General features: G+C 46.5%; 1 protein-coding gene across 9 annotated transcripts in view; it reads left to right on the top strand.

Annotated features, from left to right (window-relative positions):
• Positions 1–873: 873 nt before the first annotated feature.
• The window catches only part of ALDH18A1 (aldehyde dehydrogenase 18 family member A1), a 44,258-nt gene continuing 23,235 nt past the window's right edge, over positions 874–21,896 (top strand). The window contains exons 1-10 of one of the 9 annotated variants that reach the window (XM_086616929.1): positions 874–913; positions 3,101–3,210; positions 3,863–3,969; positions 4,889–4,999; positions 11,434–11,557; positions 16,037–16,260; positions 17,898–18,047; positions 18,139–18,243; positions 19,603–19,755; positions 20,382–20,472. In XM_086616929.1, the coding sequence (XP_086473055.1) occupies positions 3,898–3,969; positions 4,889–4,999; positions 11,434–11,557; positions 16,037–16,260; positions 17,898–18,047; positions 18,139–18,243; positions 19,603–19,755; positions 20,382–20,472 (1,030 nt within the window). In that variant the 5' untranslated portion in view covers positions 874–913; positions 3,101–3,210; positions 3,863–3,897. Of the gene's footprint in view, positions 914–1,273; positions 1,346–3,100; positions 3,211–3,862; positions 3,970–4,586; positions 4,620–4,888; positions 5,000–7,275; positions 7,305–8,293; positions 8,401–11,191; positions 11,216–11,433; positions 11,558–13,020; positions 13,039–16,036; positions 16,261–17,897; positions 18,048–18,138; positions 18,244–19,602; positions 19,762–20,381; positions 20,473–21,896 lie in introns of those variants that run through there. The other 8 variants (XM_086616926.1, XM_086616928.1, XM_086616933.1 and 5 more) reach the window with 8 other exon arrangements.

The raw sequence follows: 21,896 nt of genomic DNA, 5'->3' as shown, positions 1-21,896 counted from the left end.
ACCGCTTCAGAGTACCACTTCTGGCTTTCATCATAGATTCCTTCCGCCTCCCTCAGCAAAAAGAAACAGTGAGAATATTAATTTCTGAAACGAAATATTCTGAGATCGTTCTCCCCATCTATAATGTAAGAATATATATAAAATGCAAAGAAAAACCTAGAGTTAGAAAGCCTGCTTCCCTCTAGCACTGCTTTACATCCTGCTAGGGCCCGAGTCCCGCTGGCGTCAATACTGGCAGTCCCAGTTAGTGCTGCTCAGTGCCTGAGCGCGGCTCTTGCACCCCCAGAGCCCCCGAGGACATCGCGGCTCCCGCCACGCCGAGCCGGGCCCGTTCCCGCAGCGCTCGCCCTCGAGGCGCACCCGCTCTAACGGGACAAGTGAACGCGCAGGAACTCCCCAGCAGCCAAAGTCAAACTGTTCGCAGGCGGAACAAAAACACGCGCCCTCAGCTGAACGGAGCCGCCGCCGCGGCGAGGGGGAGCGGGCGGCAGCCCCGGCCGGGGGCGACGGGCACACCCGGGCGGGCGGGCGCTCTCCCTCGCCGCCCGCCCGCAGCAGGAGCGGGGCCACAAACCAAACCGCCTCTCGGCCCTGCTCGGAGCCGGGACGCGACAAAAGCTGCTGTGGGCGAACTCGGCGTCCCGCTGTCGCGGCCGGTTGCACCGGAACGCTCCTCCCGCCGCCCACCTGCGGAGCCGGCCCGTAGGGCACTCGCTCACCCGAACAACCCTCCGGCGCCGAAGCGCCGCAGGCGGCTCTCCGGGCGGGCACACACCGCGCCCCGCCTGCGCCGCGCTACCGGGGCGGGGCCGGGCCGGAAGCGACGTGACGTGACGTGACGTGACGTGACGTGACGTGACGTGACGTGACGTGCGGGCAGTTGTGGCCGCGGGTGGAGCCGTGCGGCGGGAGGGTGAGTCGTGCCGCGCCGGTGCACCGGGACTGCCTGGCGCCCGCTCCTCACCGCGGTGGCCGCGCTGCTGGCGAGCAGCCTCGGGCCGCGGCCGCGAGCTCGGTCCCGGTCCCAGTCCCGGGGGTCTCGGGCTGGGGGAGCGGCCTGGGCTGCGCCGCGGGGCGGCCGCGAAGCCCGGCCGAGAAGCCGTGGCGGCTGCCGGTGCTGCCGCCCGGGGCGGTCGCAGAGGCGGGGGGTGCTGTCAGGCCCGTCCGGAGCTGAGCGCGACGGTCCCTTCGCGCAGCGGCGAGGCCCGCACTGCGCCGTGCCGGCCGCCGGCGCTCCGCCGGAGCCAAGGCGGCTGTGCCGGGTCCCCCGGAGGATCAGGAGCGGCTGCGGTGCTGCTCGCAGCAGAGGAACGAGGGCTCCGAGCTGAAGCTTCAAACCGCGGAGGTACCGCTCGTACAGTCGCTGCGGTGCTGCCTGCATCCGGGTGCTCCCTGTTGTTTTGGTCCTCGCAGGCTTCCCAGAGCCTTGCAGGCTTTGGTTCAGGTTTTCTTGACGGCTGCAGAGCGTTGCTACTGCGTGGAGTTATTGGCAGAGTTAAGTTGCGGTTTGGGACCCTGCAAGCACTAGGCTAATTGATAAGAGCTGCGTTGGCCTTGTTCTTCTGGAGCTCTGTGAGAGCAAGAGCTGTTGGCCCTCTTGGGAGTTCTTTTTCCTTGCTCGTCTCTTATTTCTACTTACAAGATTTCTCCATGCCCAGAAGAAATGTTTAAACCCTCCGGACACTTGTGTAACTGTCGCGGGTTAGGCCGCTCTGGCAACTAAACCCTACATGGTCCCTGTCTCACCCTCCCCCACCCCCAGGGATGAGGAAAGGAATTAAAGGAGAAAAGGGAGAGAGACCCGTGGGTTGAGATAAGAACAATTTACTCCTTCCGCTACCAATATACATATACAGATATGTACAAGGATAAACATATGCAAACGAGTGATGTACAGTGTAATTGCTCACCACCCCTTGACCGAGGCCCGTCTCGTTCCAAAGCTGCAATTCTGAAACGGATAAAACTCAATACCGCGATCCCGGATGAACGGGAGGCCCCGAGACAGAGAGAGAGAGAGAGAAAGCTCTCTGAGAGCCCGAAAGTGAGAGTCCCGGAAGGGCAAAAGCCCTTCTTTCCGGCTGACCCTCAGTTTTATACTGGACATGACGCTGCATGATATGGAATACTAATTGGCCAGTTTGGCCCTCAATCTTAAGTTCAAGTACAAATCTTAAGGAAAGTCGTGGACCCCTTGTCCCGGCCATGCTCCCCCCCATCCTGTTGTGCTCCTGCACACTGGCAAGAACCTGGCAGCTGAAAACTCCTTGAGACCTCAGTGCCAACTACAAACACCAGTGCGCTGCCAGCGTTCTTCTCAGAGCGAGTCTCAGACTAAAACCAAAACACGGAGCTCTTCTGGCTGTTAAAAAGAAGAGCTGACTCTGTCCCAGCTGAAACCAGGACAGTGACACATAAAAGTTATTATCTAGGCTTTGACCTAAGTCTTGGTGATAAGCATGTGTTGTTCACTTAGTGTTTCTTCACAGGAGATATGACAGGATCAGGTTTGAGTTTTTTTCGAGAAACCTGATAGCTCTCTGAAAAATGTAATAATAGAACTGTAGATAAAGGAGACTTAGTGAGCAAAGCTTACGCAGTTTTCCAAAAGCCTTTGGCAAGTGTCTCTGTACTATGGAGTCAGGAACAGCTTTATTTTCTTAAATGAAAAATAACTGGAATAGTTCCATAAAGGCTTATACTTGTGCTGACTCTGTACCCTAAAAAAAAAATCATGGATACTTGGAAGCATTTACCTTCCTTCTCTTCTCAAAGTTGTGCTTGATGACACTGAGAAGCAGGACTAAAATAATTTTCTTCTTCCCTGTTCTATTGTAAAGTATTTATATTTGGTCACTTAAGGAAGTATTTGTGTAAGTGAAAAGTTTTTGTAGTGTTAACTGCTTTACTGATTTATTTGTTTGTTTGCTGTACTGCCTTCCTCTTCTAAGATACTCTTCGCTAGGGTTGTTACAAGAAGTGTATTCGGTAGCAGAGTGAGCATCTTTCAGGCTTAGCATCAGTAATTTTTCAGCTGCTCTTGTTGCATGTCATATTAGTAGGAATATGAAAGCAATTATATTTTTATGTTTTTCTGCAGCATCCAGGGAAGAAAACATCTGAGAGTCACTGTGGATGGATGATAATCTGAAAAGTCAGTTCAGGGTGTTGCAAAAGTCAAAAAGCAAATAGAATGGTAGAAATTATCAGGTAAGGAATGAAGTGCAGAATAAAAGACCGTATCATGCCACTATGAGTCCTTGCTTCATCCAAGCTCAAGTACGCTCTGCAGTTCTGGACTGTCTCTTGGGTAATACACTGTACTGTTTAGGTTTATCAGTGAGGTGGAAGAAGAGCAACAGAGATGAGAGTATATGTGAAATAGCCTTGATATAAGGAGAGCAAGAGCATCCTATGCTGATTTATTAGTGGCAGTGTAGTCTAAGGAGTTGCTGTGCTTTTCTCCTGCTGGTGCTAGTACTCGTGTGATTGTATGGACAGATGGGTCAGTTGGTCTCTGGGATATTACCCTGATCAGGCTGTTTTTCGGAGAAGGGTGGGAACTGCAGCTTTGAGCGGGGGGGGTGGCAAAACTGGTGCATTTTTAGTGCTAGAATTGTTTAGGGACAACTTCAGCATCACAGCAGAGGAAGGAATGAGAGGGTGGGTGTGCTACAAGTCTGTAAAATCATGAGTGGTGTGGAGGAGGTGAATAGCCCTAGAGCCACACAAAGCTGGAGACCAGGAGAGTATCCAGGTAGTTTTAATTGCTTTCTTGTCCTGCCCATGTACTTTATTTGGGCATCTGGCAGACTGCTGTTCTACTGATGTGTTTTATTTTATTTCTTATTTTCCTAATTAGGATTTGGGTGTCACCTTCTCCTTTATAGAAACTGAATGCTGTCATGTTTCTTCCAAGCCCAAAAGAAGAGGGAAACACATTGGAGGCCAGAGATTAAAAAAGGAAAGGTAAGTAAAGACAAATGGCTTAAAAATAAGGAACTGGAGGAAACGCTGAGCGGAACACACACAGTTCCCTGAGGTTGAGATGCTGATGAATGCTGTTTTGAGTGATGCTCTTCTTAGAGAAAGGATAGAACAGGGGCTTAGACATAAATTCTGCAGTTAGTGAATATTCCCTAGTTTTTCTTACAAAGTTGTGGCTGGCTGGCTTAGTCGTTGCCAGACGACAATTGTTGAAGAGGTTCCACAGTGAGGCTTTGGATATGGAGAGTATGAATAAAAAGAATCAGTAGGGCAAAAAAGTGCAACTAAAGTTTCTGTGAGAGGTTCTAGAAAAGAGGCTGACACCCAGGATGCTAAATGTAGAAGTCAGTCAGTATTTCTCCTGAAATATTAAACGAGAGTACTGACTAACTAAGCCTGTCTTGAGGTTTCTTAGTGAGGACTAGTGCTTGATTAAATTAATCTGTGTCCTTATGTTCAGCACTTAGTACTCTTGATCAAAGCAGCTACTCTGCATGATTTTTTTGTTTGTTTTCAATTAGGTGAGGAGAAAAATGTCTTTGCACAGGAATACACCTATGTTTGTTGCAGTTGTGTCTAGGACTGAAGGTGGATTGTAGTGTGTCTGCCTACACAGATTGTTAATACCATTGGTATGTTTTTAATGCTTTTTCTCAAAGATGGAGCTCTCTTTAAGATTACTCAAGGTGTTCACTACCCTTGACTATCTGAAAACACAGTTTTCCGTTGCTCACTATGCTTGCCATACACTGAGGTAAATAACTACTGACCAGGTAGGAAATCTAGGATTCCTTGCCACTATCAAGCATCCTTCCATAAAAACTACTGGTTTCATATGGCAAGTGAAAGTACTGATACAGCTTCTGTTCATTTTCTCTTACCAATTCTTCCTCTATTTCAGAGTCTGAAAAAGAAAAGCAGCTCCTCAGTATCTGCAGAGCCTGAGGGGAACCTGTTTCTTTTTATTTGGAAGAACAGTTCAAAGAAGTTGCATGTGCTAAAGATTAGCCAGGTGAGCCTGAAATGAGAGCATTCCTGTTTCCTGTTAGCTGTTTAAAAATCAAAATGAAGGCTTGCATTAACATAAAAAACCAGCTGCTGTGATATCTCTTTAATCACTGTTCTGTCTTTTTGTGAGTGAGTGACCAACGTTTTGGTGTCTTTATTCTGCAGTTATACACATCAGGTTTCTCTTTGCTGATACTTGGAGTGGGGAGGTTGGGGAGAGCAGGCTTTATGTGCACTATGATGATTAAAACAAATTCCACTTCTGGCCAAGTGGAGATCTCCAGATAGTCTTCCAACAAAGTGATGGCCTTATATTTATTTTGGGTTTTTTTGGAGGGTTGGTTTGTTTTCCCTCATGTGGAGACAGTAAAATCTTAATGTCAGATAATTGTGAGTTGGGTCTTCTATTAATTCTTGAGACACTGAAGTTTTTGTAAGTGTCTTGAACCCTATCCCCACCACTTGAATATTGTTCACTCTTCGTGAGGGTTTCTCCACAGTCATGAGACTTTCAGAGAAGATTGTTTTCTGATCCCAGAAGGTGACGTGTTAAAGATTTTTTAAAAAATCAAAAGAAATCAAACCCACAAAATACACAACTCCCAAACAACTAATAAAAATATCTCTCACAAAACAAAACAAAAAACCCCAAATACTGTCTTGTAACAACATGAGAATTAGTGCTGTTGGAATTTGTTTGAATCCCAATAGGACTATAACAGTAGTAAAATAGGTATAGACAGAAGATAGTATAACTACTATTTGAGTTGAACTGAGGACCCACTATGAATTTTGTAGTGCCTTTGAAGACAAGAAACTGTAGATATATGGTTTCTGCTAATTGCAGTGATAAGAGTGCTTGCAGATTGCACCAATTTGGGCGGGAGCATGGATCTAAAGGGGTCTGGACAGGCCGGATTGATGGGCCAAGGCCAACTGTGTGAGATTCAGCAAGGCTGAGCGCGCCGTGCTGCACTTGGGTCACCACAACCCCGTGTAACACTACAGGCTTGGGGAAGAGTGGCTGGAAAGCTGCCCAGCAGAAAAGCACCTGGGAGTATCACTGGTCGACAGCTGGCTGAACATGAGCCAGCAGTGTCCCCAGGTGGCCAAGAAGGCCAACAGCATCCTGGCTTTTATCAGCAATAAAGCTGTGTGGCCAGCAGGACTGGGGAAGTGTTCATGCCCCGTACTCAGTACTGGTGAGGTCACACCCCGAACCCTGTGTTCAGTTTTGGGCCCCTCACTACAAGACAGACATTGAGGTGCTGGAGTGTGTCCAGAGAAGGGCTACAAAGCTGGTGCAGGGTCTGGAGCACGAGTGTTATGGGGAGCATCTGAAGGAACTGGGGCTGTTCAGCCTGGAGAAAAGGAGGCTGAGAAGAGACCTTCTCGCTCTCCACAGCTACCTGAAAGGAGGTTATAGCAAAGTGGGGGTTGGTCTCTTCTCCCAAGTAATAAGTGATAGGACAGGAGGAAACGGCCTCAAGTGGCACCAGGGGAGGTTTAAATTGGATATTGGAAAAAAACTATTCACTGAAAGGGTTATCAGCATTGGAACAGGCTGCCCAGGGAGGTGGCTGAGTCACCGTCCCTGCAGGTGTTTCAAAGCCGTGTAGATGTGGTGCTTCGGGACATGGTTTAGCGGTGGACTTGGCAGCCTTAGGCTCAGGGCTGGACTCGATCATCTTCGAGGTCTTTTCCAACCCGAATGATCCTGATTCCCTTAGAGATCAGTGCAAACGGGCTATGGGAGGGAAGCGAAAGGCAAGGCCAGCACTCTGCCCTTGTGGGGGGGTTTGGGCTACAGGGGAGCAAACGGAGGTCAAGGCCCGTAGGAGGCAAAGCCGCTCCGAGAAGTTCGGCTGCGCGTCCTCCTCCCCTGCCGTCCGCATCGGGCTGCTGGGCGCGGGGAGAGGCGAGGTCGGGCGGCCGCGCTGCGGGCGGGGCTGTCTGGGCCGAGACGGAAAACAGTTGTTAACGCTGCGGCCGGTGAAGCGCTGGATTTTGTGCTGCAACGTGGAGCGGGGTTACATCACCTGGCGGGACGCGCGCGTGCCGGCCGCACGGAGGAAGCCGGCGCCGCGGCGGTTACATCAGCCGGCGCTGATGTGGCTCCCGGAATCGGGGGGCGGGGATTGGCTGCGGCGGGCGAGCGGGGTCGGGGATTGGCTGCGGCGGGCGAGCGGGGTCGGGGATTGGCTGCGGCGGGTGAGCGGGGCGGGGCTCCGGCTGGTGCCGCGGGGTGTCCGTGGGGGTGCTGCTGCGCGGGGGCCGGGGCTGGGGCTGGTCGCGGCGGGAGCGCTCAGGTACGGAGATTCGGGTGGACGGAAGCGCGCGGGCGTCCCTGATAAACCAGCAACACGCAGTTTGTCCGCCGCTGCGTTTCGTTCAGCGCGACTTCCCGTCTGTGCCCGAGGGGTGCTGCCGCCGCGGCGCTGCCGTGAGCCGCTCGGTTCCTGCGCTGCCCTGTGCAGGGCCCGCAGCCGGGGGTGCTGCTCCTGTCGCGGGAGCTGCTGCTGCACGGCCCTTCGTGCGCCGCTCGGCTTGTTTGCAGCCCAGGTGGGGCATGGCGGAGCGGCGCCGAAGGCGCGCAGGTGCTGCCCGTCCGGGGTGCTCGGGCGGAGGGGGCCAAGCCGTACCCGGAGCGCTGCGGGCCGGCCCGCGGTGGGGCGGTTCGCTGCGCACGGCAGCGCCGGTAGATGCGCGCTGCCGTGACCAGCCGTCCCGTGGAGCGCGTTCCCGGTGGGACGGAGTTGCGTGGTACGTGTTGCTCTGAATTGCCTGCTGCGAGCGTAACTTCTACAGAACCTGGGCAAAGCTATTTGTGAGCTGTTCTAAAGGCAGTTTAGTTGAAGCTTTTCTTTATTTTAGTTAGTTCTTCTGAAATGGCTTACCTCTGGGAAGGTTTCTTGGTTTTGAGTTTGTACTAAGACCTGCAGATTTATTTTATTTTTTTTATTACAAAAGTTTTAGTTGGTAAGGTAACAAAGCTGCTTAAATAACAAAACCCCCTGAATGTTGCAGGGAACTTTTTTATGTTGTGGTAAAGACCCCATTAAAATTGTGTGCGTTTCCTTGGAACTTCATAGAATCATAGAATCGTCTGGTTGGAAGAGACCTTCAAGATCATCGAGTCCAACCATTCACCCTGCACTGTCAGGGTCCCTAAACCATGTTGCTCAACACCAAATCCACATGGTTTTTAAACCCCTCCAGGGATGGAGATTCCACCACCTCCCTGGGCAGCCTGTTCCAATACTTCACAACCCTCTCTGGAAAGAAATTCTTCCTGATATCCAACCTAAATTTCCCCTGGCGTAACTTGAGGCCATTCCCTCTCGTCCTGTCATTCATAACGTGGGAGAAGAGACCGACCCCCATCTCCCTACAACTTCCTTTCAGGTAATTGTAGAGAGCGATAAGGTCCCCCCTGAGCCTCCTCTTCTCCAGACTCCCTCAGCCGCTCCTCATAGGACAAGTTCTCTAAACCCTTCCCTAGTTTGTTGCTCTAAACTTGATTTGTCCCTGCTTGATTGCTTAAGTGTAGTGCAGTATAGCTGTTTCTATAGGAGTTTAGTTTCCAGTTTTTTTTCACTCGTGAAATGTCCTAACACTTAGTTGGGATACTGACCTTTATATATAAACTATGAAAAAAGTTTATTTAGTTTTATTTTATCAGCTCACTGCATGTAGTTGTGGCTATCCCACAGACCTGCAGCCAACAGACTGAACAATCAGTGTTATAGGTGGTTGTTGTTAAAGGCACTGGTTGTAGGATTTGAGACCTCCGAATGCTTGGGAAGGTGACTGAGTCTCTTTACACTGATCTGTACTGTGCTACTTAACAGCTGTTATGAAGATAATAAATTCATGAAAACTAGCTGATAGTATTGCTTTATATGAGCAATAATGTAAAGATATTTATTATTCAAAGAGCTGATGAGAGAATGATATTTTTAAAAGTCAGGTTTGGAGACTAGTTTGGAAGGAGTTGGTTTTCCTGATAATTAAAAAAAAAAACAAAAAACCTGGTTCTAGAGTCTTGGAGAAATACCTGAATAATGCATTTTGCATTTCTTTTTATTGCTCCTTCCCCTCCAAGTAAGGCAGAAGTTATTATTTTCTTTTTATTAATTATGTACCTTTTTTTGGTTTGTTACTGAAGACCAGAACCATACCAGGTATGGAAGTAGTAGAAATGGGAGTGGAATGGAAAATGTGGATTGACATTAACTTCAGATCCCTGATTGAAGAGATAAAGGAGTTGTTCTGCAGCCTCAGACTAGCCTGGAAACAAGCTTGTAATTTACAGCATGCCCTGTGCACTATCTGTGCTTTCTGGCAGCATCATTCCCATTTCACGAATCTCTTTTCTTCATGTCTGCTGCAGCTTTAAAATTTCCGTTTCTGTCTTCTTGTTGGCTTAGTCTCCTTGCCTTTTCTCACAAGCTAGTTTCAAAAATGTGCTATTTCTTTCTAATCTTTTTCCTTCAGAAGATCCACACTGTCTGCCACTTCTCACTCCTCGTTGTCTGCTTGCTCTTAGCAAAGTTTTCCACAGGAGGCAGTTTTCCAGAAGGACAAGGTTGCTCTTAGTTGCAAGCAGCCCTGTAGTGAGGATATAAAGTGATTCTCTGGCAGATCAGAGAACAACCAAGTAAGAGCAACCAAGGGGACAACACAGCTTGATCCTAGCTAGTATGGGTCTGTATTCTAGTGACAGTGCAACACCTGGTGAAGTTGTAGTGGGAGTCGCGGGCCTGACAGCAAAGGTTGTAACAGGAAATGTCTGGAGGTGAAACTTCAGGTAGAGTACCTGGTTCTGTTCCCTAAGGGAGATTGTCTGTGAAGGGATTTGAAGAGGAACGGGCAGTTCCACTCAGAATAATTGTGGTGGAAGGGGTTCTGGATAAAGGACATGCTGTTTGCCAGTTCAAGTTGTCAGGAGCTGCTGGACTTTGGGCATTTCCCTGAGACACAACTAAGACCCTACTAGGAAGATGATGACTGACAGTAGATGCCAGAGTAAACTTCAGGGTGGAAGGGTCAAACAGCCAGGTGTAGGAACAGTGGGAGTTATTGTGCCCCCAGAGGCAGGTGCATGAGGTGCCTGGTAAGGGTTCAAAGAGGGAACGTGCTCTCTCTATGCTGGTGGTGCTGTTCACCGGCTCCTTTAAGCTTGCCCTGTTATGAGAAGAAAACTTGGACTACTTGCTCAGTTGTATCGTCTGCTCTGAGTCCTTTGTCTGCCTCATCCTAGCAGTGGCATTGCGGATGGAAAACAGAACTGGAAAGACATTGCAGATTAATATTGTTAAAATGACATGCTATGTAATCTTTACTAGACAAAACAGGAGAACCAATAGCTGCTGATGGCTGCCTTGTCTGATGTAGAGGTGTATATTTTGGTAGGGATTATAATGAGGTGTGTCAGCAATACACTGATGCAGGATAATGAAGCACCTCCAAGTGTTGGTGTACACACATGCCAGGTGCTGTAATTGTTGTGCTATTTGGAATAGCAACCTTCCAGTGCAGTTACTATGAAGTCTCCTTGTCCTCTCTTCGATATGTTCTCCCTGCTGCAGCTTGTACAACGTTGTTTGCTCTATTCCAGTGCTGCAGAGAGGTGGGTTGAAAGCAAGTAAAGGAAGCAAAATTTTGTAAAAAGAGGAAGGAGATGTTTCATGGCTTAAGCACTGTCTAGGAGAACTGGATTCCTGTTAATCTCCTTTGTTTCCTTTGTGATACTAGATGCTTTACTTCAACTAGACCTGTCATAGGAAATTGCTAAGTGTGTATCCCTGGTTAGCTGGGTACTTGCTCTAGTGTATTTTGAGTTCCAAGAATCCTGAGTGTTTACAAGTTCACGAAAGGGAAACTAGCATCAAAGAGCTTCGAAATTGGTGTCCTTACTTGTAATCATGCTTAACATCTTGTCATTTGGTAGTGCTCAGGGAAAAATGAATCAGCATATCTTTTGTATTGAATAGGGCTGAGATTCATGAGAAGTATAGTGGATACTCTGTTGTGGGGTGTATAGAGAAGCCTGGATGATACAACCTCTCTGCCTTTTTAAATTTTTTTTTCCTTCCAGGCTTCTCTGTGGACACAGTTACTACTTTTCTCCATTGTAGATCCACTCACTAATAGTCTTTTCCCTTCTGGGGGAATTGTGTTTCGTTCTTGATCTTCAATACTTATCTTCTGCCAGCAGGTAGGGAACAGGGACCTTCAGTTGTTCTAAGTCTCAGTCTGAGAATTCTGGAAAATGGAGAGATCGGGCTGTCGGTCTCTTGCACAAGGAAATTGTGTTAAGACTGTATAGGACAAAGAAGAGCTGGGGTGTGGGGGCAAGTGAGGAGAGAAATACAGATGGAAATTCACTGATATTTAACCAGTTTTCCCCCCTCCTCCCTTCCTTTTAACTTACAGATATCCTTGATTTGCAGAAGGCATCTCAAAATGTTGTGTCGAGCTGCTCTGAGCCTTCATGTCCGTTCCCCTGGATGGTGCTTTGTGTTATCGCCACATGCCATCGCAGCTATTTCCCGTTTATGTATGTATGAGAGAAAGCACGTGTTTCTAATAATGTTGGTCAGTATGTGTCTGGGCACGCATATGCTTTTTCCTGTGTTGAAAGGAACGTCACCTCATTAGCATCATTCAGAACTTAACAACCTCTGCAGGGGCCTGCAGTTGAAGCTCTACTTTCCTAAAGTTACTCAATATGCTGAACTCAATAATGTTCAGCTGGATGTCTGAGAGGATGTATTTGTCATTCTGACATGCATTTCAAGCAAAAAAAAAAAAAAAGGTCTGAAAGTACTGCTTCTGTTGAAGTTCTTTATTTCAACGTCATACATTCCCAGAAAACAGGCTCTGGTTATGCCTGCTCCATCATCTGCATTTTCAGCCCGTGGATGTCTGAGTAAAGCAAGGTGTGAAGCTCAGATTTATTTGGATTAGATAACAGTGCTTGCAGGAAACAGTGTAAATACATAGATGTCCTGTAAAGAGTTGTTCCCTGAAAACCTAACTTGAGGGAACCATCCACTGTCTATTTGATTAGTGATTTGAAATAGAGAAGACAAGAATAGATAGACTCTGTTAGATCAAGAGAATAACTGTTTAGTGTTGTATGCAAGATTAATTTCCCATTGGTCTGTGTGTTAACAGTTCTCTTTTGTTGATATTTATATGAATTAATAGATGTTGAAATCTTGAAAATGTTAAACTTGTCTTTTCTGAGCTATAGCTCTGTTGAATTCTGCATTTGTAATATTTCTAAATATTCCACGTTTTCCAAAGTCAGTAGACTACTTATAGTTAACACTGTGCAAATTATACCATAGTATTGACAGTAGTTGGTATCCAGTATTGGAGCAACTCTGGTTACTTCATCAATTGCATTCCAAAGGTGGATTGAGCATTTTTCACCATTTTCTTTTTTTCTCCACTGTTTCTGTTGTGATTCTGTTCAGCTCATGTGTATTTTGAAATTCTGCTGCTTTACTCCCGGGGAGCAAGCAGGTTACATAAAAGAATCAGCAGAGCCAAATACTAAGTCTTTTTCGTATGTTTCCCCTTCTTTATTAAGGAACTGAAACTGTTGACAAGATACTGGATGTAGAAACTGGAATGCCGAGAAATCAATTTGTCCAAAAAGTTGGCTGGATGGCTATATCTGTTTCTCCCTAATTGCATATGAAGCAAGTTAATGAGCTTGCATCACCAGAAATGTCTTGTGTATGTAACATGGGAGCTGATTTCACATCTCAGTCCAGTCTAAAATAACTAAAAGAGAGAGATTTACACAGTCATAGAGCAAGGTTAGCAATTAGGACGTTAGTGGATTAATTAAATTGTCGGCTTGTTCGAGAGCGGTTGTCTTTTTACTTGTTTTTCTGAAAAAAAAACGTAATTTCTTTTCAGACACTGGTTATCCCTCAACAGCTGCCTCCTTGGAACCTTCTAAACCCTGAAGCTCTAACCAAGAGACCTGGAAATAAATTGGTTTTACTCCTTTCTGCTCATACCGTATGGGATAGGCAAATGCTATATAGTAATGTATAATGCTGGAAAGAACAGTTAAATTAAGCTCCTTCACCTATTCTTCCGTATGTATTTTAGGCCTTATTTACATTTGCAAGTGTTCCCTCATGAAATGAGAGGCAAATGAAACTTATTTCTACATTCATATGCATGGCACGTTGGTACAGCCCTCAGTTACGATTAATCATTTAAGCTCCTTCTGCATGTATAATGAACAGAAGATTTATTTATTTAAAACATTGTTAAATGGCAAGTTTCTCTTTTCTGTAGCACTGTGTTCATTTGAGTAGTCACTTTAGGTTATAAACAAATCTGGTTTGTATTATAAAGCATCAAAATTAGAGAGCCTGAACAGATTAAATAAAATCAGATAACTCTGACCATGGCATAGGATTCAGTTTACCAATTTGTGAAGAAGCCTCTACATCTTCAGATGAGATATTGGTTAAGATTAACTAGAATGGAATAGTTCAGTTGGAAGGGACCTACAACGATCATCTAGTCTAACGGCCTGACCGCTTCAGGGCTGACCAAAAGCTAAAGCATGTTGTTAAGGGCATTGCCCAAATGCTTCTTAAACACTGACAGACGTGGAGCATCCACCACCTCTCTAGGAAGCCTGTTCCAGTGTTTGAACAGCCTCCCAGTAAAGAAATGTTTCCTAATGTCCAGTCTGAACCTCTGCTGACACAGCTTTGAACCATTCCTATGCATCCTGTCCCTGGGTCCCAGGGAGAAGAACTCAGCACCTCCTTCTCCACTTCCCTTTTTCAGGAAGCTGTAGGGAGCAATGACGTGGCCCCTCAGCCTCCTGCTCTCCAAATGAGACAAACCCAGAGCCCTCAGCTGCTCCCCAGAGGACATGCCTGCCAGCCCTGTCACCAGCTTTGTTGACCCCTGGACACATTCAAGGACCTTAACGTCCTTCTAAAATCGTGGGGCCCAGAACTGCACCCAGCACTCGAGGTGGGGCCGCACCAATGACATCCATTGGGATAACCACCTCTCCTGCCTGGCTGTCAGCGCTGGGTTTGACGCGCCCAGGATGTGGTTTGCCCTCTCGGCTGCCAGGGCACAGCGCTGACTCCTGCCCAGCCTGCTGTCACCAGCGCCTTCAGATGCCTTTCTGCAGGGCTGCTCTCCAGCCACTGCTCTCCCGGATCATACTTGTGCCTGGTGCTACTCTGTCACCGGTGCGGAATGCGGCATTTGTTCTTGTTTCATGCCGTTGATGATTGCCCAGTGCTCCAGTCTATCTAGATCCCTCTGCAAGGCCTCTCGTCCCTCGAGAGTCAACAGCACCTCTCAGTTCAGTATCATCAGCAAACTTGATAGCGGTGCAGTCAACTCCTGCATCCAGATCATTGATAAAAATATTAAACAGCACTGGCCCTGGGACTGAGCCCTGAGGAACACCACTGGTGACTGGTCGCTAGCCAGATGTAGCCCCATTCACTACAACCCTTTGAGCCCTGCTGTCCAGCCAGTTCTTCACCCAGCGCCCTGTGAACCTGCCCATCTCGCAGCTGGACAACTTGTCCAGAAGGATGTTGTGAGGAACAGTATCAAAAGCCTCACTAAAATCCAGAAAAACTACATCCACCACCTTCCCTTAATCCACTGGGCAGTGACCTTATCATAGAAGGATATCATATTAGTTAAAGAGGACTTTCCCTGTATGGACCCATGTTGACTGTGCCTGATGATTGCATTGTTCTTCAAATGCCTTTCAGTTGCATTCAGTGTGATCTTCTCCATGTTTTTCCATGAATGTGTGCCATCTTTTGACTGAGTTGAACTTTTGGTCCCAGAGTGTAGTATCGGTAGCCATTTTTTCTGTAATTATGTCAGAATTATGTTCTCCCTCTCTTTTGTCTATACTGATATTTTTGAGACTGTCTAAAAGTTGACCTGGTTTAATGCCGTTTCTGAATAGTAATACAAGAAGAACTAGATGGAGGATAAGGAAATACAGTTTCAAATTCTTTTCAAGTAATATGGCTTATCCATATAATATTAATTGTCCAGTTGACACACTTGGACTGCAGGTATTCTCATCTGCACAACTCCTTCAGGCACAGTTCGCTGTGGCTTTGCAAAACTTTGTATGAAGTGTGTTGGAAGTGCTTTCCATCTGTCTTCATTCCTTCAGCATAACTTTGGGACATTATGTGTTTGGGTCCACCTCTCTGTCAATTAGGAAGGATCCAGGCTGTTCCTTGTGATTGTACCTTAATAGTCACTATTCTCTTCAGTCTGCCGTGCTGACAGTGGTCTTGCTGTCCTTTGCAAGTATTTTGAAAACAAGATTTTACTGAGAAATGTTCCCTAGCTCATTGACTTGAGTGAAGTGCCAGCCTTGTGTATCTTGCCTGAGTAATACAGTGACTGTCTCTTCTCCCTCTGATGCCTGTTTATCCTGTAGGAAGGTAACTTCCAGTTTGTTTGTCCATCATCCCCCTTCCGCTGCCCGGAATGTTTGGATGTTTGTTCATCATCCCCAAATTCTGCTAGTTAGCAAAATGCAAAAACACCTGACTTGGAGATGTTGTAAAAGCTGTTTCTTTCCTTTCGTTACAGTCAAGCTTTCCGTGCTACTACAGACAGGAGAACTCTCTAGCTGTATGTGATGAGGCAAGGCAAAGGAGATTGGTTTTAAAACTTGTACTTTTACTTCTGATATGAGCTGTGCGGTCTGTCTTACAGTGTCCTTCAGTTTGGTCTTCTAGATTCCCAGAGTAAAAGCTGCGTGACACATGGGATATTGCCTTTTATACCTTAGGGATGGTCAGTGCTGCTCAGATATTGTTTGTTCTCACTTTATTTTGGTGACTGGAAAGCTAGCTTCTCATTCCCAGTCACTGAGAAGCGTGTATTGTGAGCTTTAGCCTTGGAAAGGGAGAAGACGTTACATGACTTCAAGGGCTTAAAGTTTGAAAACATTTAAAACTGAATTCTTTTTTTTCTTTCTCTTTAACCACAGATCTCCCTCGCCATAAGCAAAGATTGAGGAATGAATCCATCCGTTGTTGGAGCAACATCCCATTTATCACTGTGCCGCTCAGCCGTGCACACGGAAAATCATTTGCACACCGCAGTGAGCTGAAACATGCAAAGCGGATTGTAGTGAAGCTGGGCAGTGCGGTTGTGACTCGAGGGGATGAGTGTGGTTTGGCCCTTGGGAGGCTGGCATCTATCGTAGAGCAGGTAATTCTGTGACAAGTGGAATGTTTCAGATACTCAGTGATTGTCGGCTGGCACAGAATGTTGTAGGAAGAACTCATACAGCAGTGATGGCCCTTTAAAGCGGTGGTTGGCCTTTCTCTTTTTCATTCCCGTGTGTTGTGGTAGTATAAGTCATGTAACTCAGTACATCGATTTGAAGGTGTGGTGGGTTGACCCCGACCAGCAGCTAAGCAGTCACACAGATGCTCATTCGCTCCTCACACTTGCCCCACCACCAGTTGGACTGGGAAGAGAATAGGAAGAGCAAAATTAAGAAAACTCATAGGTTGAAATAAAGACAGTTCAATAAGTGAAGGAAAGGGGAAAAGAAACGAGAGATGCTAAAGCAATCACTCACCATGTCACGGAAGCAGACCAATGCCCAGCTAATCCCTGAGTGACGGCCACCTTGGAAGACAACCTCCTGCCCTTTGCTGTTCTGCTACCCCAATTTTTGATACTGAGCATGATGTTATATGGTACGGAGTGTCCCTTTGGCCGATTCATGTCAGCTGTCCCAAATATGTCATCTCTGAACTGCGTACCTAGCTCCCAGCCTATCTACTGTGATGGGCCTTAGTGGGAAAAAGAAAGGCTTGATGCTGTGCAAGTGCTGCTCAGCATGGGAAAAAGAAGGCTTTGATGCTATGCAAGCACTGTTTAGCAATAGGCAAACATTGAAATGTTATCAACACTGTTTTAGTCCTGCAATCCAAAACATAGCACTATATGGGCCCCCGTGAAGAAAGTTAACTCCATCTTGGCCAGACCTACTATAGGGAGAGAGATTCCTACAGTCAAGTTTTTATGTAGCAGGTGAGACATGACTGGGGCATTAGTTGTATCTAGTGGGAAGGTGGCACCAAAGTTTGTGAAGTCTGCAGAAAGAGTAGACCCTTCTTGATTACCTGAGCATTTGCAGATTTCCTCCAGGAGAAAGCTTGAAACCTCATTACTTGTAGAAAAAAAAAGATGGGATCAATTAATGGATTGGTTCTCTAAAATAAAATCATGACTTTGGGGAGGATTGGACATGTCTTCTCTGGGAAGTGAAGTTAACATAATAAGTTAAATTCATGTAAGACATTTAGCTTTAGAGCTTTGAAAGGAATCTGGCCAGATGCATGTAATGAAGAAGTAATTAAATGCTGTACTATCAGTTAGCTTCTTCACTTCTAGAATACAAAGTTAGTGTATAATGGCAACTTTGGGAACAGATGGTGACTAAGAAGGTTGACGGAAGATACAGCTGCTATTTACAGCTTTTTTTATATCTTTCCTTATCTGTAGCAGTGGAGGTGGAGGGGCAATGGGTATAGAAGTGTTACCATGTAATATGTATTGTGAAAAGTCAAGCATGACTCTCTCAGAAAAACTGGTATTGTGAAAAGAAAGTTTAGTAGAAGCTGTAGATTGCATGCAGTCCTTTGCATAGCTCCTAAGTGGCTAGGAAGATGTGCAGGAGTATCTTAGAGGGTGGTTGCCTCGCTTTGTGCATCCATGGATAAAGTGAAACACTTCTCGGTGAGAACTGGTGAGCATAAGGTTATGATGGCCAGAACTGTCATGCTAGCAGTGATCGTGCTGCAGGCCTTGTTTCTTATGTTCTGTATTTACAGGTGTCAGTGCTGCAAAATCAGGGCCGAGAGATGATGATTGTCACCAGTGGTGCTGTAGCTTTTGGAAAGCAGCGGTTGCGTCACGAGATCTTGCTTTCTCAGAGTGTGAGGCAAGCGCTTCATTCAGGCCAGAGTCAGCTAAAAGATATGGTAAGTGGCTGGCAGCACTCCTGCTTTTCCTTGAATGTTGGGTAGTACCTGCTCACGTCACTTGCCTGACAGCTGTTCTTTATCTTTGTAGGCTATTCCAGTCTTGGAGGCCCGCGCCTGTGCCGCAGCTGGACAGAGTGGACTAATGGCTCTGTATGAGGCCATGTTTACACAGTACAGCATCTGTGCAGCTCAGGTAAGGGGTTCCATCTTTCCTGGACTGACTTGCTACTTCAGTCACTGATGGAATTGTTCTTGGATTTTTTCCATGTTTATATACTGCTATCTTTACTGTAGTCTTGCGTTTCCGTTGCCATCCTACTTTTAGGGCTTATTATTGTAGCGTAAATGGTAGCTTATACAGGACTGCCTTGCTAAGTATTTCTGAAATGGAATTATCTATCGCCCAGATGAAGCAAATATGCTTCTTTTTGGAGTTTGTGTGTGTCCTGCTCTTATCTATGGGGAGAGATCTGTTAAGGTCTCTTCACAAAAGATAAAAGTTGGTGATCCAGAGTGATCACAAGTGGCCGAACTGCCACACATTCTGTCAAGCTGACAGAAGTGCATATCCACACCTCAGATCTTACTGTCCATCTGCTTCTCGAACCTTTCGGACTTGTGGGTGATGGTATCCCTAGCCCGAGTCTTATACTGAATGCTGCAACTGTATTAGTTGAGCTACTCAATTTGATTGAGTAGCTCAATTAATTGCTACTGCAATCAAAAGACGGACTTTGCTTGTCTCAAATACTCTGAGAATACAGAATTGCATTAACTGTAAGGCCTTATTTGTTCAAACACTTTTCATTAATTTAGGAGCCTAATATGAAGTCTCATTGGAGGAACTTCCTGTAATAGAGTGTAGCTGATATCACTAAAATGTTTACAATATAGCTAACAATCACTGTAGTTGCGCTGGATTATAGTCTTGTTCAAGTCTGCGGGCAACTATCATTCCTTTGATTTAAAAGAATTAATTGCCCATGCTGAAAAAGTCAGTGTACACGATTCCATATGCTATTGTAACATTTATGTGGTGGAGTTTTTTGCTTAGTTCTCAAATGTCCAATGGCAGAGTAAAAATGAAAAATATGTCTCTTCAGAGCAGACGTTGAGGTTTTTTTGTCTTAAAATATGAAAAAGAAAGGGATGGTGTCTGCATGCAGGAGGCTTTAAGACCAAGATTCTTTCAGAAAAGCAAGTGAGTTCTAGAGCTGAAGAGAAGTCGTGAGACTATCGAATGCTTTAGGGTCTTAGTAGTTATCATCAGCATTTGTGTTCTGCTTATGGGCTTTTTCCAAGTTGATTCCTGGAGCCTGTGATCCGTTGGCTTGAGAAAGGCCATTATAGGCTCCAGTGGAAGTTAAGGCATCTAAACGTGCAAATGTTGTGGAAAAAGCATTTCTCACTTGTATTCTTTGTCCTTTAAATGTGGCTTATGTTTCTTTAGTGACGCAAAGAGCATGACTGATCTGTTATATCATGTTATTACATATGTTTATGATGTTAGTGGTAGGCTAAGTATATATTTTTTTTTTTCCCAACTCTTTAGATTTTAGTCACCAACCTGGATTTTCACGACGAACAGAAGCGTCGGAACTTAAATGGAACGCTGCATGAGCTTTTAAGAATGAATATTGTCCCTATAATTAATACTAATGATGCTGTTGTTCCACCTCCAGAGCCAAACAGTGATCTACAGGGGGTAAATGTGGGTAAAGTATTGCAAGGGGGTGAATCCTGCTTGTAGATGGCACAGCACTAATGTGTACTTCACTAATGGCACAGCACTAATGTGTACTTCACTAATGCCATAATCGGAGACCTCTGAAGCCTGCAGCAGGGAAACAAACATAGAAAATTAGTAATGCGGACAGAGGGTACTGGAAGACTGTGCTCACCTGTCTGGTTGTGACATCATACAGTGCTGTGGGGTGGAAGCAGGGCAGATAATGTCTGCTCTGCCAAAAGCAAGCATGCCCAGTTTGGTGTTTGCTGAATAGTTGAAGTTGGAAGGGACTTCTGCAGGTCGTCTAGTCCAGCACTTCTGCTTAAAGCAGGGTCAGTTAATACCTCTTGTCTTGTCGCTGGGCAGCAAGGTGGAGAATACAGATGCTGGTCACACTGCTTATGGTTTTGAGACTGTTTTTCTGCATTCCAAAAGCATATGTACTTTCATACAAAGAGGACGCTCTAAGTTTCCAGTGGGTGCGAACAAAGTAGCTCAGAAAGTCTTGGTAGTGCTGAGGGAGCTTGCTTTTTTATGTTGCAGCCAAGTATTTCCTAGTTCCTCCCACTGTTCAGTGCTGCTGATGTGCATGTGCATTGCAGGTGATTAGTGTGAAGGATAACGACAGTCTGGCAGCACGACTGGCGGTGGAAATGAAGACTGATCTCCTGATTGTTCTCTCAGACGTAGAAGGTTTGTGAGTCATTTCTTTACTTTCTTGTCTTATTGAAGCACATCAGATAATCAAACCAACCTATATTCGGGTTTTACTAATCTCTTCAGTTCTTATCTTTTACAGGGATAGTTACAATGTCCCACATAACTCCTTAAGGCATATACTCAATGCCAATACTGTCACAAAAGCCAAAGACTGCCTGCCACACTGTTTAATCTGGGTGGGTGAGAATAGATGCGAACTTCAGACTTGTTCCAGAACCTAGAATACCATATGTACTATGGTACTTCTGCTGGCTTCTCAGAATTGTATGATATCCCAACAGGTAGGAAGTCAAGAAAGGGCACCAAGAGACCTGCATGGTTAAATGAGGAACTGTTGGGCAAACTCAAGTGGAAAAAGAGAGTGTACAGATCATGGAAGGAGGGGCAGGCCACTTGGGAGGAATGACATCGTCTACCTGGACTTATCCAAACCATTTGATACTGTCCCACACGACATCCTTTTGTCTAAACTAGAAAGACATGGTTTTGATGGATGGACCACTCGGTGGATAAGGAATTGGCTGGATGGTCACACTCAAAGAGTTGTGGTCAACAGTTCAATGTCCACGTGGAGGCCTGTGACGAGTGGTGTTCCTCACGGGTCAGTACTGGGGCCAGTGCTATTTAACATCTTTGTTGGAGACATGGACAGTGGGATCGAGTGCACCCTCAGCAAGTTTGCAGATGACACCAAGTTGTGTGGTGTTGTGGACACGCTGGAGGGAAGGGATGCCATCCAGAGGAACCTTGACAGGCTGGAGAGATGGGCCTGTGAGAACCTCATGAAGTTCAACAAGGCCAAGTGCAAGGTCCTGCACGTGGGTCGGGGCAATCCCAAGCACAAGTACAGGCTGGGCGGAGAATGGATTGAGAGCAGCCCTGAGGAGAAGGACTTGGGAGTGTTGGTGGATGAGAAGCTCACCATGAGCTGGCACTGTGCGCTGACAGCCCAGAAAGCCACCCGTGTCCTGGGCTGTATCAAAAGCAGCGTGGGCAGCAGGTCGAGGGAGGGGATTCTGCCCCTCTACTCTGCAACCGTGAGGCCCCACCTGGAATACTGCGTTCAGCTCTGAGGGCCCCAACATCAGAAGGACATGGAGCTGCTGGAGCGGGTCCAGAGGAGGCCACGGAGATGATGCGAGGGCTGGAGCACCTCTGCTCTGGAGACAGGCTGGGAGAGTTGGGGCTGTTCAGCCTGGAGAAGAGAAGGCTCCAGGGTGATCTTATAGCAGCCTTCCAGTACTTAAAGGGGGCTTACAAGAAAGCTGGAGAGGGGCTTTGGACAAGGGCAAGTAGTGACAGGACAAGGCACAATGGCTTTAAACTGAAAGAGGGGAGATTTAGATCAGATGTAAGGAAGAAATTTTTCACTCTGAGGATGGTGAGGCACTGGCACA

The sequence above is a fragment of the Tauraco erythrolophus genome, chromosome 9 (genome assembly GCF_009769465.1).
Source record: "Tauraco erythrolophus isolate bTauEry1 chromosome 9, bTauEry1.pri, whole genome shotgun sequence".
NCBI lineage: Eukaryota > Metazoa > Chordata > Aves > Musophagiformes > Musophagidae > Tauraco > Tauraco erythrolophus.
This window is presented reverse-complemented; position numbering and strand designations above follow the sequence as displayed.